This window comes from Tenebrio molitor, chromosome 1, assembly GCF_963966145.1.
Source record: "Tenebrio molitor chromosome 1, icTenMoli1.1, whole genome shotgun sequence".
Classification (NCBI taxonomy): domain Eukaryota; kingdom Metazoa; phylum Arthropoda; class Insecta; order Coleoptera; family Tenebrionidae; genus Tenebrio; species Tenebrio molitor.
The window spans coordinates 6,991,592-7,008,272 of NC_091046.1; the positions used below are offsets into that span (position 1 = coordinate 6,991,592).

The 16,681-nt window shown below is 37.2% G+C and overlaps 3 protein-coding genes across 13 annotated transcripts in view; 1 reads left to right on the top strand and 2 right to left on the bottom strand.

Annotated features, from left to right (window-relative positions):
* Positions 1-793: 793 nt before the first annotated feature.
* On the bottom strand, positions 794-1,603 carry mbf1 (multiprotein bridging factor 1). Its single transcript, XM_069044648.1, has 2 exons — positions 1,324-1,603; positions 794-1,271 (listed from the first exon to the last, which is right to left on the bottom strand). Exons 1-2 carry the CDS (start codon positions 1,445-1,447, stop codon positions 955-957), a joined length of 441 nt encoding a protein of 146 aa, XP_068900749.1. The 5' UTR covers positions 1,448-1,603; the 3' UTR covers positions 794-954.
* Positions 1,604-1,995: 392 nt separating this feature from the next.
* LOC138128209 (zinc finger protein on ecdysone puffs-like) lies at positions 1,996-5,499 on the top strand. 3 transcript variants are annotated; one of them, XM_069044415.1, is made up of 10 exons: positions 1,996-2,150; positions 2,284-2,644; positions 3,231-3,363; positions 3,433-3,660; positions 3,715-3,937; positions 4,029-4,186; positions 4,240-4,475; positions 4,532-4,718; positions 4,772-5,001; positions 5,230-5,499. In XM_069044415.1, the coding sequence occupies exons 2-10, from the start codon at positions 2,297-2,299 to the stop codon at positions 5,371-5,373; spliced, it is 1,887 nt and encodes a 628-aa protein (XP_068900516.1). In that variant the 5' UTR covers positions 1,996-2,150; positions 2,284-2,296; the 3' UTR covers positions 5,374-5,499. The 3 variants fall into 3 exon arrangements, with proteins under 3 accessions (XP_068900516.1, XP_068900501.1, XP_068900508.1); XM_069044407.1 differs by having other exon boundaries at positions 1,997-2,150; positions 3,430-3,660; XM_069044400.1 differs by having other exon boundaries at positions 3,231-3,660.
* A 548-nt stretch (positions 5,500-6,047) lies between these two features.
* Positions 6,048-16,681, bottom strand: part of LOC138128267 (serine/threonine-protein phosphatase 2B catalytic subunit 2-like) — a 144,613-nt gene continuing 133,979 nt past the window's right edge. For 3 of the 9 annotated variants that reach the window (XM_069044457.1, XM_069044503.1, XM_069044495.1), the window contains 6 exons: positions 16,090-16,297; positions 14,574-14,606; positions 12,746-12,824; positions 12,596-12,693; positions 12,344-12,545; positions 6,048-9,100 (listed from right to left, as the gene is read on the bottom strand). In XM_069044457.1, the coding sequence (XP_068900558.1) occupies positions 12,382-12,545; positions 12,596-12,693; positions 12,746-12,824; positions 14,574-14,606; positions 16,090-16,297 (582 nt within the window). In that variant the 3' untranslated portion in view covers positions 6,048-9,100; positions 12,344-12,381. Of the gene's footprint in view, positions 9,101-10,150; positions 12,144-12,343; positions 12,546-12,595; positions 12,694-12,745; positions 12,831-14,573; positions 14,607-16,089; positions 16,298-16,681 lie in introns of those variants that run through there. The other 6 variants (XM_069044468.1, XM_069044463.1, XM_069044467.1 and 3 more) reach the window with 6 other exon arrangements.

Sequence of the window (16,681 nt, forward strand, 5' to 3'; positions counted from 1 at the left end):
AAAACTGTTTTATTTAACAAACAGTAAATGAAATGTTTCTAAATCTAAAAACATCTATAATATCCCAAGAAAAAAAATTAAAAAAACCAGTTCATTAACATATAATATTATGGAGGCATCTAAAAAATAGATTTTTGTTTTCATGCTTACACACTAATTGAGAGTAGTTCTATCATAAACGTTATTGCCAGTCGTTATCGAATAAAAACGGAAAAAAAATACATTCAGTCAGGAAAGTACAGTGTTTTGTACATAGTCGTCTACTCGTTTTCATAAAAAAGTGATTGTTACTCAATAAAATTTTCTTCACGCGAGGTCAGTAACCAATCTCTTCAACACACGCACACCGATCATATTCAGACCAAACCCAACAATAAACACAAGCTCGACTTGTCTCTCAGAATCAGACAAAAGGTTTCAGTATGTAATAAACAACCCACATGTTTTATTTTCATTTATTTTATCAAGTACTTAAAAAAACACTTCATTAAACAAGAAAAAGGAACAATCTTTTTTCCCAGAAAAAATTGAGTGCATTTAGTTTTATTAGCATGTTGATGGCATGATGCAATAGTACAGTCAGTAATAATATATATTTTTTTTAGGATACCACCCATCTTAGATTCGAGATGGCTTCGATTTTTTGTTGGTTGACCCATCTATAAAGTAGGTATTACAAAATTAAATGTTTATTTACTTATCTTAATAAAGCAAAACTCACACATCCCCAATACACAAAAAAAAGCATACACAAAAAAAAAACCTTAAACTGGACTTGAAATGATGAATGAAACTCTATTTAACATTTATTAATGTAATAAAAGTTTGAATAGAAACAACTTGTATTATGAAGGTTTCCATACAATAAATGCAGGGGCTCTAAATTTTACACCTACTATTGTGACCCTCACGACGTTTTATCAGCATTTATAAAAAAATCATCCCCCAGGGCACTTACTTCTTGTGCCCAGGGGGAAGAAGTGGTTTTCCACGATCTTTACCTCTCAATTTTAATCCGATCACCTTCTCAATTTTACCGATGATGACATTGTTTGGAATACCTCTGCCAGCCTCATAATCGGTTATAATCTGGGGTTTCTCATTAATTTTGGTGGCCAGGTCCTTCTGACTCAGACCTTTGGCCTGTCTGCCCTGTTGGATGATTTTTCCAATATCTAAAGAAATTGTCTCATGTTTCAGTTCCTCAGTCTCGCGATCCAGTTTCGCCGTGTTTTTCGTAGCCATGTGTTGTTTATTGCCTCCTGCGCCCCCTACGTAACATTATCACTCAAGAACCTTCTGGAAAAATTCAATAATACCTACATTTTAGCTGGGTATCAATTGGAACTCCCTGGCGTCGAGCGGCATTTACAGCCTGTTCGCTCTTCATTGTGGAGGCCTTGGGAGCCCTCTTTTTCAAAACTGTTACAGTATCCCAGTCTGACATGTTTTCGTTGAGATTTATTTGTTGTACTCCGAGCAATGACAACACAAACGAGAAATTTTAGACGACAGAATCACGTCATACAGTGCGCTCTTCACGTGAAGTTAGTCACAGCCGAACACACTAAACATTAATCCTCCTTAAAATAAATTGCGCATGTTTGCATCACGTTTCCATTCAAGTTTGCATTAAGTTGCGCAACGTATTACCGCACAAATTGTTCACAAAATCTTTGAGAAAAATATTTTTAAAATGGATAGCTGAACAACTAGGTTGGCGCCCCTGGACAAGTGACTTTTTTCAACCAACTACGCAGATTATATTTTTGCGTTGTAGAGAAAAAGTTTCTTTGGTACTGTTCTGTTTCTTGTGCGCTACAGGTGTTTGTGCGTAATTCTCAAAGTCAGTCGTTATCAGACTAATTAAAATGTCACGGTTGTAAATTATGCAAATTTGAAAAAATTTAGATCTAGCAACCGGAAGTGGCAAATTTTGTTTGTACGCACTTAACTTACGCATGCGCAGGAACCTTCAATCTTCATTTCTAATCCGCCATATTGGCGTATGCAATATTTTGAGCAGTGTTAAAAATATCTACTTTTGGGGATCGTGTGAAAGTGACGGAACGATTTGTTTACTAAACAACTTTTGTGTCTCTTAGAATAATAGAAAGTTGAGTTGTGAGCACACCTAGGTCCCGCGTAAGGTAAGAAGTTTTTCTCCTTTTTTTGTGAGTGTGGTGCAATGATTGATCTGCGAATGGAAGACACGCGTCTTCAATTAGTTGCTGCCGCGTCATCCTGTTTTCTAATTTATTATTTCTTATTGCTATTATATAGTTGAAAGTAAGTCATGGCTAATAGAAGACTTGGTGGAATGGGCGGACCTCAAAGAGGCAATCGCTCCTTTTCTCAGCATCAACCGTTTCAAGGAAACAATGTTAGCCCTTGGCAGGGGAACATGCCTTCTAATAATTCATTGAACCAATCAGGGTTGCTAGGTCAGTTAGCCGCAAACCCTCAACAACTTGCTCTAGCTTTAACCAACTTACTGCAACCTCAACAACAGCAAATGAACAATCCACCATCATTACTTTCTTTGAATACGTCTCCTGCTTTTTCTCATCAAGATAGCCGTGATTCCTTTAATCGATTTGGTAACAGGGGCCGGTCTGATTTCAGACGAAATGAGCCTTATAAGGTATGAACTTACATTTATTTTCTCTTTCCGGATAGCCTCTTTTCTGTAAAAGACATGTTTTTACTTGTTGCGCTCTGCAACGAGTGCTTCTCATTCTTTATTTACTGTAATCTCCGATGATGATTAGGTTGATAGTCATCATTGATAGTAAGTAGGTTTCTACCAATAAGACTGACCCATCCATGTTGTCTCAAGTGTTGCAAACACTTCAAACATCACCTCTCTTAGCTCCCACAATGCAATAAACAATTGAGGCAACAAATATTTCACAAAATAACTTGTCCATGTTGACTTAACTGTCAAAAAGGGCTTGCCACGCCATCTATGTTGACCAGACAATGTTTTAATTTCTCTTCATTCTTATTATTTACTACATGTTCAATTCGGCAGCACTTTTATTGTGAATTATTATTAAAAAACGATACAGTCTCTATATCACTTCCACTCGACGTCCAGCTTTACGTCTCATTTACAAAAAATAATCTTCTTTGAAACCCAAAGCAAAACATTGAGATTTGAGGTGATTTGCATAATATATAAACTTTTTTTGTTGTTAATGTATAACCACTGAGTAATAAATTGATAGAATCGTAATGGGGGATGGCGCCAACTGGATTCGAACAAAAACAGTGGGGGTAATCGGAACAGGGGTCCCTTTGTCCCGCGGGATAATCGTAAACGTTCACCGCCGAAACCGAAATTCATCAAAGAGGAAAAACGTAAGCCAGAAAAGAAAGATGAAAAAGCCAAAGATGACAAAATTGATACTATTGACTTGTCCCTAGAAGATAATAGGGACGATGATGGCGCCGAAGAGACTAAGAGAGGCTGGAAGGAAGAAAAGAAGACCGGTGATGACAAGAAAGAGGAAGAACAAGAAGACGTGGAAGACCAGAAGAAAGATGAGCCTAGAGATTTGGACGGGAAATACTTTGGAGTACCTCAAAAGTTCTTGCACTGTTTTGTCTGCAACAAAGACATGTGGGACGGCGAATCCTTCCAGAAACACATCAGAGGTGAATTTTAAAAGAGACAAAAGATAATTGTTTTAATGATCGAAAAATTTCTAGGACGTGCACACAAGCAGATGTTACAGAGTCTCGAAGAAAGTTTCCACATCACTGTGAATATTTTGAGAGAAAACATGAGGTTGTCCGAAGAAAAGAAGGTAATCGAATTGAACCGCGTCCACCGCATGAACAAGAACAAATTCAGTCGCAAGTTCCAAGAACCGGAGAGTCACTGCAACATGTGCGATCTCAAGTTTTTGGGCAAGATCATCACCCATCGCAAGTAAGTTTCAAAGTAGAATCCGTATAAACGGCGTCACATACGCTTGACTTAAGTGGCGCATCATGTTATGTTTTGCATTTCATTTTGACAGGACTGAGGGTCACCAGCGCCTTAAAAGGTTTTTGCACCCCAACTGTGACGTATGCGGGAAAGAATTTCCCTCGCGCATGGATTGGGTCGATCATCGTTTGACACCTGAGCATTTGAGACAGCTGAACGAGCTTCTTGAAGGCAAGGTTGGAGGAGAAGGTAAAGTATTTTTTTTTGTTGCTGTAAATTTTTTCATTTGTTCAAATTGTTAGACGGTGAGATTATTGAGGAAGATCTGGAAATTGATTTGGAGCCACTTTTGGAAGAAAGCATGGAAATGGAAGAGGAGAATCCCTTTTTAGAACTGAGCGATGATCTGAACAATTTACAGAATCGCATTCCAGCGTACAAGAAAAATCGTGCAATAGCAACGCAAAGTCTGAAGCCGTTCACCGGATACATGTGTGATATTTGTCATAGGAGTTTTGAGAATGAAGAATATGCACAGGTAAAAAGGTTTGTCGTTTTTGATCGAGCAGATTTTTAAATGTTTTGGTGGTGCAGGCGCATTTAAGAACTGAAGGACATTATTACGCTTTTGTGGATGCCCTCAAATTGAAATTCAAGAAACAGTCTGAAGAGTTGGCAGCTAAAGAGGCAGAGACTAAAAAGCGTAAGCGAGATGAAGATACCGAAGTTGGCGAAAAAGAGGAGGAAGTTCCCGAGGATACTTCGCAGAACGGAAATGAAGGTAACGTGAACGACACGTGTTGGGGGTGGTTTGTACGATGTCAATTTTTGTAGAGATGTACGATCCAGAGGAGGCTTGTAATGAAGAAGAAGAACCTGCTCCGCAAACTGGACAGGAAGAAGAGGAGGAGGAAGAAGAGACGAAAGTGGAAGAGCCGGCTCCCGTAGTAGTAGAGAAAGAGGTAAAGAAAGAGGAGCCTGCGCAACAAAACACTCTTACGACACCTCGCATGACACGTAGAGGTGGTGCCGTTAAAAACGGAGCCGGACCTAAGAGCAAGAAGGCACGTAAGCAGTAGACCATACTCTCAGTTCTTTCTGCTGACAAATTGTCTCGCCGTCAGTTGATTTTCTTTGGTTGAGCTTTGGATGGCACGTCCAAAGGTTTCAAATATTGCAAATTTATTTGAATATTTTTAGTAGTATTGTGTAATTAGTTGCATAATTACAATATTTTTTGAATTGATGTAATTAGTTCTGCTTGAGTTATTTTTATCGTGTTTAATTATTAGTTGTCGACAATTAAACAAGAGGACAAACTTGAAACAACTGAAAAGTCGGCTACAGCGCTTTCTACTTTTCGTATTCCGAAAATAGGAGGAGCTGTGAAAGGTAGTCAGAACCCAAAATATAAGAAGGAACGAATGGATAATTAAATTTTTAATGTGTATGTGGTTCTTCACCGTTTAATTTTTCGAGATATTTTTTATAATTTGAATTAAGTAGGAAGTTTAATTAAGTATGTACTAACTAATTTGGTGTAATAAACTGATAATAGATCACTGGTGTTTTATAGTTACCCTGGTGAAAGCCAATAGCGATATCTTTAGTGGATGCGTAAAGGTTTTATTAAATTTTAGTGTTCCCACTTATATCTACTACTGCATCACAAATCTTTATTTTTGTTTTGTTTTGTTTAGACTGTAGTGTTGATAGTTCTTCTAATGGTGGGAGGTGGAATGGCGAAGAACGCAGTTGAAAATGTTTCTTGTAGAACCCTTCAATGTTTGTAGAAATGAAGGTCGTAAGTTGACAGTCGAGTTGAAGAAGCCTTGGTTGTACGATGACGAGGAATTTTTAAAAATTGATGAGTCTACGACGACGGCGTTCTCCTCAACTCGGTGGTGGTCGTGGCAGGGTGAGATTTTGTCGAGCAGCGCGTAAAAGGGTCGCACTCGCTCGGGCAAACAATACATTTCAGTGTTGGGACAATTTCGCATCTGCAATACTGGTTTTGACAAGTCGAGTGTGCCGTAAATATTTTTTAGTCTGTGATCGGGTGTACGCAGAGGGTGAATCGACGAAAAAGATTGAGGCAAAGACAACAAGATTCGTTTTTCAATTATGTATATTTATAAGAACACAAATCAAAATATCCATTACAATTGAAATGTAGAATAATTGTAATATTACAACAAACGAACCAAGATGTTTGACAGAAGTAAAATAACTTAAATTCAGTAACGCAAGGCGATCACAGATAAACAACTGCCAAATGTAACATGCAGAACTTTAGAAGTTTGTCCATCTTAAATTGCACATTTCGATTGATATGAATTATATCAACGCATTGTAATATGTATATAATGTATATTCAATTATTTAAAAACATTCAGCTAATTCTAGACGTACTGGAAATGCACACTCACCACAAAACACCACCCTTCTCATTGATTCGTGTTCATTTGAAAATTGCAACAACAATCCATGTCACTCCGGTGCTCCATGAGATCAATAAATGAATTTTCTTGAGTATTTACTTGATGTTTACAACAAGCATTGTCACTGTCGACATACAAAAAGGTGGCATTTTCCCCCAAAAATGTCAAGTTCCAGTACTGAGATTAATATTAAAATGGCCACCGAAAGTGGCACAGTGATAGTACTAAAGTATTAAAAGTCTAACATCCCAATACTTCAGTGCATTATTATATATAATCATAATAATAATAATAAGTTAGGAAGTATGAAGGCATATAGATAGTTTTATATTTATACAATTTTTAAAGTTTATTTTCAAAAAAATGCACCACGATCTGACATTTTGCATGGTCCGTTTGTTTGTTATTCAATGTAGTCGTGACGTCTGCAGATCATGCAAAACGTCAAACGTGAATACCAAAAGCTATTCAAAATTAAGGATAGCTATCACAAATAATTCAGCTTACTTATCGCTCGGACAGACCAAGCCATTGGAGGAGGATGCTCAACAATTACAATGGTAGGTATGCAACAACCGAAAGTCAGCATCAGCCTCGATCTCGGCGGCGGCGTCGTCGTCACGTCGTACCGCTGTTTTCTTTTTATTGTTAACATTATTTAATAAGAATTTGTATCCTACATAACACCGTAGAAAGCAGACGCGCGACGCTGTCGCCCGCCGTGCCGGAATCGAAAACGCAAGAACCACCAAAATATCGGCAATCAAAAGTATTCAGTCAGAACACAACTAAAGGTCGTGACCTACACATTTAATATTACTTAAAAATATATTTAGCGCATGTCCACTAACCACTTATAATAAACAATCGTCGCATTAAAACTTTCTAATAAGTTATTAGAAAAATGTCATTTTATTGCTTCGTCATACCACATTCTGTTCATACCCGAACAGACATAATAACGACAGTATACCGTCTACTACACTAACTTTTAACAAAGTATAAACTAATATAGTTTTAAACTTAGACTTTTATAAACAACACAAATAATAATAATTGTATGTACAGGTGAGAGGTAGTGAATGAAATGACTAGTTAACAATTTCGTTAGATGACAAACCAGTGATTAGTACAACATATCACTAAATATAGTTTTAATAACCGATCGAAAAGATGCCCCAAACTTTGATACATTTACTATAATTAATATAAACATGTTCAACATCGCAAAGTATGCATGTACACGCATGTATGTATGTTCGTGATGACCGGATGATAATGAAAACTGGGTAGTATAGGTACAACAACTCTCGCGAGGACGCCTCTAGCGGACGTCCGACGAAACATCTCCTTCTCTTGTGATCGTGACTGGTCCTAACGAACCAACAGTTCAGTAAAAATTCCATAACGAATACAATTTAAGCAACAGTGTAGTTACATTTGTATAAAAGTTAAGGGACGCCATATTAAATTTTGATATATCATTCTAAGTTATCCGATAATTGGTTGAGATATTACCTAATAATTAACTATACCATAATATTATGTATATAATATATTATAGAGTAAATTTACAGAATTCAATAAGATTAATAGGTATTACAACTTAACACGCTGGCACACAACAGAAGTTCGACATTCACACCAACTCTATGTCTGAGGAAGAAATTCTACAAAACAGACTGCTTGCTACCATTCCTGTACGAATGAAGTGCTGGAGATTCGTAACAACAAGGTAATCATTAATAATTATTGTGAAATGCGAACAAGGTTGGTTGGATTGTTTGTTATGTTCTTTAATTAATCGGCATGCATCAATCACATTTGTACAAGTATTATAGATATATACACAATTTTCGTTAAAACTGAAACGTCTCGCTCAGACAGAGAGGAAAGTTAATATTAACCATTTAATAGTATAACACAATTTGTACAATCAAAAAAAATAAGTACAGCTCGTAGCAAAGATGTGTATTTTGTGTTAATATTTATTTAAATCAAACACTTTCTATAATATTAATAGAGAGATAAATGTACTTATTTCGCACAATGAAATTTCCAACCCGGCACGCGAGTCGTCAATTAAATATTATGTATAATATATATAGCAATATCTTTTAAATTAACACATAGTGATGATGATTCTGATGACCGATGGTGAGATGAAGTGGCGACAGGTGGGGTATGGCACGCTTATATCACTCAACACGTGCGACCAGCTAGTCGAGCCCGCCATTTCACACTGCTGACCGATATACAATAATATAACGTTAAGTAGTTTCATAGTGATTACTATCAGTTTCTCTTTTTATCATTATTATTATTATTATTACTTTTTTTTCTTTAATTACTACTTACTCTACTGGTTACAACGAATTTATGACGTCAAGTTTACATTTATAATAATATATAAATAAATATGCGGGGACTCTAAGAGGACCCAGTGGTGCTACGATTAAACCCAGTAGATATGGAATGTAGTTAGATGATAACACCGGACGATTGTCCTCAAGCAAAAGTAGCGGTAGAGCAGTGTGCAAGAGCGAGGCACGAATAGCAGAAATTACAGATAGAGAGAGGAAGCAGACCAGCTACTTGTTCATTAAGATGTGAACGAGCCTGTCGTCCCAATGAAAAAATGTGTCTATAATCTAATAAAGATGTAACATGTAGTAGAGGTGAGCGCCACTGCAGATTACCCAATGATTCTTGTTGCGTACACCTGAAACACCGAGTCACAATCAATCAAAACACCACTCCGGTCGACGACGATGATTCTAATGCAAATGAGACTGCACCGACAATTTCGAATCTGTCAGTCTACGAGAAAAATCGAAAACAATTGTTACAAATGTTTGAAAAAAAATATGTGCGTCGAGTGCCATCTCTCTTCGTTACCGACTCGCAACTGAGTTTCCACCAAAAAACAAATTGTTATGTAACTAAATACTGATCGCACAATTATGTCTCATTTCTAGTGAAAAGTAATCAACACTTTTTCCGCTTCCTCATTTTTAAACTATATGTTGTACCCAGACAGACTTCCTGTTACATTTGCTTTGACAAGTTCTTTACAAGTAATTACTACGTAGTAAAACGTAAAACGATTTAAAACTGAGACACACGGAAAAAGAAAAGCTAAAAGATGGTATTTAATTTCTCTGGTGTAAACAAAAATATTTTTATTGAAGTGTTTGGAACTGTAGAAAGTGGCAATCTTCATTCAATTTGTCAAGATGTGACAACAATAATGCTTCTTTCCATTTTCTGTTAATTTTGAAGAATTTGTCCAATTACCTCTGAAAATATTCATTTAAAAGGGAATCATGTGAGGGCGTGATCTGCAAAACTCGTTACACCCACTTCAAATAAATTGCGGAAAAACGCAAAAAAACGAATTGGTAATTCATTACGTAAGGCCTTTGGAAGTTTCAAACGGTTCTGTTAATCTGTTAAAAGGTTTTACGCACTAAAGCATTCATATAAAGTAAAGTAAAAGTTTAATTTAAAATTAAGGGGGGGTGAAACGAGTTTTGCAGCATAATTATGGATATAGCAAGCTTTGCAAGATGCGGTTTCGGACATGGCAAGTTTTAACGCGATATGAAAAAAAATGGAGCAAGCCATGACTATCATGGTTGAGTTACCAACGCTGGTTGTCAAACAGCAAAACTAGAGTTGCCAACTGAACCATAATAGATATGCTTTACTCCATATTTTTTTCTTCGAAGGCATGGTTCAAGACAAAATGGGGAAATAAAAATAAAAGGCATGCCGTAAACGCCGTTTTTATTCACTTTTTTATGACATCAAAAATTGTTCAAGAGATCCGAAGAAAATAGTTTTTCAAGACTAGCCAAGTAATACCTACAAAATAAAAGAATCACTTTACAATAACACAAAATGTGCCACTTTGTAGATAATAAATATATCTTTAGAAAACTGCATAAAGACGAATCAAAAAGCACGACTGGAATTGGTGCAGGGGGCAAGATGTGAGGTCGCATAATGACAATTTTTGAAAGATAACCGGTGATGGATATAGAGTTTTGCGGAATAACCTTAGTTTTCTCCTCTATGTGGTACAGTAGTTTTTTTTAAATACAAGAAGAACTGTTTGAGTTGGCAAGACAATTAAGAACATTTTTTTATTCGGCTATTTGCAACACTGCAACCGAATATGTTTTGTTGGTTTATTTGACAGATATCTGACAACATGGTACTTACATTATGAAAGTAAAAAGAAATTAAACTTGAAATGCAGAACAATTACCTATCTAAAAATTAACTAAAGAAATGCCCGAAATGCCCTCATTCGGCTCTAAACATAAATTAACTCTTCTTTTTAGGCTTTCGAACAGATTCACCAGCATGTTCAATTTAATTTGAAATGTCAATGATGCGGCTGTCAGTGTCAAACCGTCAACAATCGGAAGTTACTCCAGTTGTACCATTTAACATTACCAACGCAAACAGTCCTTTACCCCGTATGTACAAGTAACGATACCTGGGGTGATTCCTGTTTGTTCACTCCCTAGTGTACATTTTACAAAACTGAATGGTACGGGGTCATTATAAATGATTGTCTCATCCCAGTAGGCGTTGGCGACGTAGTTGAATGTGCCGCAAGCTTTATAACATGAGTGAGACTAGCATCGTCGATGGGTAGCGCTGCTAGCGGTAGTGTAAATTTGTCTACTAGTTTGTCTTACGTTGCGAAGCTAGCGGCACATCCCAAATTGGTGTGGGTTTTCAACGCCAACTGCGATGGGATAATCATTTATAATGACCCTGTGTAAGTTGTGTTTTGGTGACAAATGACATCCGGTGGAAGAATTTGTGTGTAAAACGCAACAATGCCTAATTGAAGTATGTATGTAAATGTAATAACTCTCAAATATATGCAGAAAGTACTAAAAGGTAACTCTGTCAACGTTTTCTTTTTAACTATACTCCGCTCACGTTGGATTGAGCATTGCTAAATTCGCATTATGTTGGTTCCCTGCATGTCACTATTTTAAGACATAATCACATAGCCAAAAAATAAAATTATTTGACCTCGAAATACCCCCATCCTGAATTTACTTTACTCGTAGTGCCAATACCAACACGGTTCAACAAAAAAGATCTACTTCAGTATTGCAACCATATTTTCTAACATTCCCTATTAGTTACTTATATTAAAAAACGGACAACATAAAGAAAGACGGGACCGTAAAGATACAGAAACTATAGCTATTTGGAATTCCACACAAAATGGATAAAACGAGTTTTGCAAATCACACCCTCATAAATTAATTCCTTTTGTTTTGTTCAATTAAAAAAAAATCGCGCTTGTTACTTTTGGACTAATCTTTTTATTTGTGATCATTTACGCAATAATTTTTCCCCTTTTTGTCCTCATTTGTTTTTCTGTTTAAAAACCTGCAAGTTCATATTCTTGGAAAACCTACACGACGCACTCAATTAAATCGTTTTGTTTTTCCAAAAATAACAACAACAGCAATTGCAATTTAGTGATCCATTTACCCTTGAAATTTTTTACCTAATTCTTTATTCCATTCTCAATCGAATTTCCGGTAGATTGTCTTGATTCAACAGAAAATGAAAGCTATTATAACAGATGACTCGGTTTTATTTTTAGTACTAACGACATCAGAAACAAGTTTTTATTTCCAAATACACACTCCACATTAAGTAAATTTCGAAATTTATAAACACTATCGACAACGTAACGGTCGTCATGTTGTTAGGCTTGTACACATCTGAAAAAATGGTCAGCTTCAGCTACATACGCACCACCCTTTCTGTACTGCACCTCATTCGACAAAAAACCCTTTCGACACTGATACAAAAATTGTTCAAAAATCAACCCCAAATCATATGACGCCACTCTACTCCACCCTCATTTCCCACTCGCCACTCTCTCTACTCATTGCTCCGACTGACTCAACCCATTGCTAACCTGCAGGCGGCCAATGTGATGTCCTATTTAAGTGTAGCTCACGAGTGTGCATTGGATTGCGTGTGATTGTGGTCCTGCGGCGTTTCTTCTGCCGGTGACGGTGGCGCGTCTTTCCGCGGCGGCATGCGCTCGTTGATCGCATCTAAACCTTTGGCTTCCGCGAAGCTCGTTATCTTGTGATTTGGAGAGAACCCTTGCAACGCTGCAAACACCAAACTGTCGCAGGAACAACAACAAATCGCTCACACTCACCGTTCTTGAGACTGGTCCTGCCGCCCGACAGCGCCCCCAACGGTAACGCGCCCGTGGGCGTGAGACCCTTAAGTTGCAGTACCGATTCGCTCTCCTCCCTGCAACAAATCCAACTTAGACGACAATCGACACGAGGGGGAGCCACGGTACCTTAGAACAGAGAATACTCGAGCCATTTTACCGATCGCCCGGATTTTGTTACGTATTACTTCTTTCCTCAGATTTGCTGCTGTACCTAGAAAACAACCAGAACTGTCAGTTGGAAGGTCGCACCACCAGGTGGAGCTGACTACGAGAGGTGGCAGCTAACTATAACACTTACTAAACTAACTGGGGACTACTGGGGTGTGAAAAATGTTATGCGAGACTCTGTTCAGATATTATGAGGGGGGTGGTTAATATTTACCTCTGAAAGGGTGATTTGCAACAATAAGTTATGTAATGAACGAGTTGATGGTCTAGGTATGGCATGCAATTGGGCATCGAGTGTACATTCACAGCTTAATAAGTAAGACAAAGCGTGTTGAAAATTATCCAGGCCGGATCAGAGGCGGTTCGAGCGTGCGGGTTAAGAACCGACGTGCCTCCGTCGGTGCACGGCCTACAGCAGTGTTAGTTTCTGATCGGACGTGGCTTCGATAATTTTCAGCAGCGACAGTGTTAAACATCCTAACGGCAACTGCAACTTACCAAAAGATGCAGATGTTGATCAGCACCACGGATGAAGAAATCGACAGCAAATGGGCAGTGGCGCAAAGTGTAGCGAGCGTAGAGTTATAGAAAAAAACAAAACAAACGGTGCATGTAGAAAATTATAGCGTCAAACATCCAGAACAAATAACGAAACGATAAATTTTGCTTCATTCGTCAAAAAATATCAATTTATAATACTTGCAGATACCGGGAGGCCTGTCATCGCTCGGTCGGTATCCGCAAGGCATATAAACAACAAGAATAAAATGTAAACAAAAACAAAGAGTACTCTTAAAGATTCGATAAAGAAAAATCTTTAACGAAACAGCAGTGTTATTCAAAAAACAGCCAAAAATGCTGAATTTACTGAAAAGCTGAAAACATAAAAAATTAAGCAAAATTCGCTAAAAAACAAAGCAAGAAAAATTGTAAATAGATAATATCGTTAAAAATTCGTAAAAAAGACAAAACAATGAAGGAGATTAAAATACAAAAAAATTACGAGAGTACAACAGCACTAGACTGATTTACATTTAATAAAAATTCTTTTTTGTTTTTTTTTTTTTACTATTAGAGAGTATTAATAATGCCAAATATATAAGAAGTTACATATTCATCAAAAATATGCACCATGCATACTACATCTATGTTTGCTACGTCTAACGTAAAATTTACGAAATAACTATAAGGAAACAAAGTCAACATAAACTAATCTACTAATGGGATGAAGATAATAATTTGAAAACAAATAGAATAACTAAAGAAATAATGAATAAACGTGGTCAGGGTGGTTAGTGTATTTCGGCAATACAAAAAATAAAAACAAACAAAAATATAAAATAAGAAAAGTTAATTTTGTTGTCACTGTATTGAATGGTGTGTACTTTGAAAAATATTGCAAAAACAAGCCGTTTGGGAACAATGCCTATTCACAGTTCAAACCCAAACAATAAACAAATACAACTAACTTAAAAACAATACCCTCTACCGTTGCAAAGTTTCTATTCACATTCACCGCGAACTGTAAAACAATTTTTGACGCAATTCCACCACTTCGGGGGCGCTCTCGAACAACCAAAAATGCAAAAGAATCGTCCGGCGAGGGAGGTGGGAACGGTCGCGAAAGAAATAAAAATGAAGTCGAGGACGGGGGGGTCGGTGTTAGTCAATAAGAATTGTTCCACAAAAAACTGGCAAAAACGCGATTAATTTTGTTCAAAATGATCGTTAATGCAGTGTTATTTTAACTCCTCTGTTCAAGCTGCTTTGTTCTGTGATAACTTACCAGGTTTTTTAATAACAATTTTTGCCTGTTTCGCTGTGTGGGCGCGATTCCAAGGCGAATATAGACAAATAGTGAAAAATAGAAGTGTCAGAATAGAAGAAAAAATATAAGCAATACGAGTGCATGGATTCACTTAGTGAGAGTAATACTTAAGAAAAATTTTCAGATTTGAGTGCCGGAGACTTATGCAGTGCTTTTAGAAGTAATATCTGTCATATCAAAAATTTTAATTAAGTTCATGGGACAAGATGCTACTTGGGGTCATAAACAACTAAATGATAAACATTGAAACTGTAGAAGTCTTGGAACTAATCAGGGGTGTTTACATCAACATATTTGGCAATATTTTGCTTGTTTGAACAACTTTACGGACACAGAACTCGACACAAAGTTGATCAAACAGTGTCAACACCAAAAGACGCTCGATTTACGAGGGGTCCTTGCTCATTTTATCGACGATTATGGTGGCGATAATAATTAAACCATTCATTGATGTCTCGGGAAATTCGTTTTATTGCAGCCTTAACGAGCAGTCTCGTCCGTCGTCGGTCGGAACCAAAGCGAAAACAAGACCGCAAGACAACACGAAACGAGTGAAAACTGCAAGAAAACGACACCAACGAACGGACGCTGTCACAATGTGTATAAATGTACTTATTGATATTGTTTTAAATTAGCCGACCGTCAAAGTTTATCTGTTGATACCAAAGTAAAATTTAGCTTTAACGAAACAAAATATGAAACGAAAAACTAAAAACACGTAACTATTCAGGCAGACTAATTTTAATGACTACAAATCGAAAGCAAATCATTGTTGGGAATAAAAACTGAACCTTACCATCTGTAATTCCAAGTAGCATTGAAAAATAACAAAAGGTATTTTTTTGAATTATTTGTTTGAATCAAAATAATAAGCGTGTTGTTATAATAAACTACAATTCTGAGTGAAACATTTAGAACACCGAGACTCATCATCTTCCCGAAGGATTGATCGATCGTATTGATTTGTGCATCGTATGCGATGAGATTTTCTGTGACAAAGGAATTTTTGAGTTTGAATCGAATCGGGAAAAAAAACTGGAAAAAACCATCGACACACGAGCGTGTCGCTTCCGCTTCGAATTCGTCCGTATCGACGGAAATAAAAGCGGGACCGGGGTTTGGGGGCCATCGCCGCCGCCTCCGGTCCGCCACTGACCGTGTCAATATTGATCCCGTCCAAAAACAAATATTCCTTTGTTTACTGTTGTTTGAATTACTTTGATGCCCAATAACATTGTCCCGAAAGATGCTGTTAAATATTTTGACAGTTTATGCCCCAAAAACTTCTGAAAGCTATTAAATTTTATTGACAAAAAAACAGTTTATTGACAAAAGCATCTCGATTCGGATAGTTTCGGGACGTGATGTTGCCCCGTCCCGGAACCGATCCGATCGTTTGATTGATCTAGTATGATGTAGTTTGCGAGCACGACAATTACGTTGTGGTGGCGAAAGGAATAAAAAGAGAACATACCTTCTTCTAGCGCATCGTCTCCGTCCGAGACGAGCTCTTCGTCGGAGCAGATGTTGAGAACGTTGACGAGCATCTCCGTCACTTTTTCACCTACGAAGGGAAGCGACCACGTGAACACATCCATGAAGTTTGGTAACCAGTAAGGGTGCGCCGAACAATTAAATTGGCGAATGTTCATTACGTTATTTTCATACTTCAGTACGGCTGCCTGCAAATACGAAAGAAAACAAGTCAAAATCGACGGAAAATCCACGGTGGAAAATGTCCTGGGACAAACCTCGACGGATCAATTCGAAATGAGAGAAGCGAAAAGAAAAGGCCGTGTTACTACACGTTCTTTGAAAACTGCATTTTTCCAAAAACGAATACGAAACCGCAAGATACATTTCCCGCGTGAGCACTTTCCATTCGGTCGTGCTGCATTAGCGCGAACGCGGGAAATTTCTTCCCGAAAAAGTTACGTGCAATATTTTTGTAACGAATAACTCAAAAATATTTAAAAATGAAATAAAAAAAGTAAATAATTTAACATTAGTAACTTTTTTTTCTATTGGTTTGGTAGCACTTTCCGCGCCGATTACTAGATTATTAA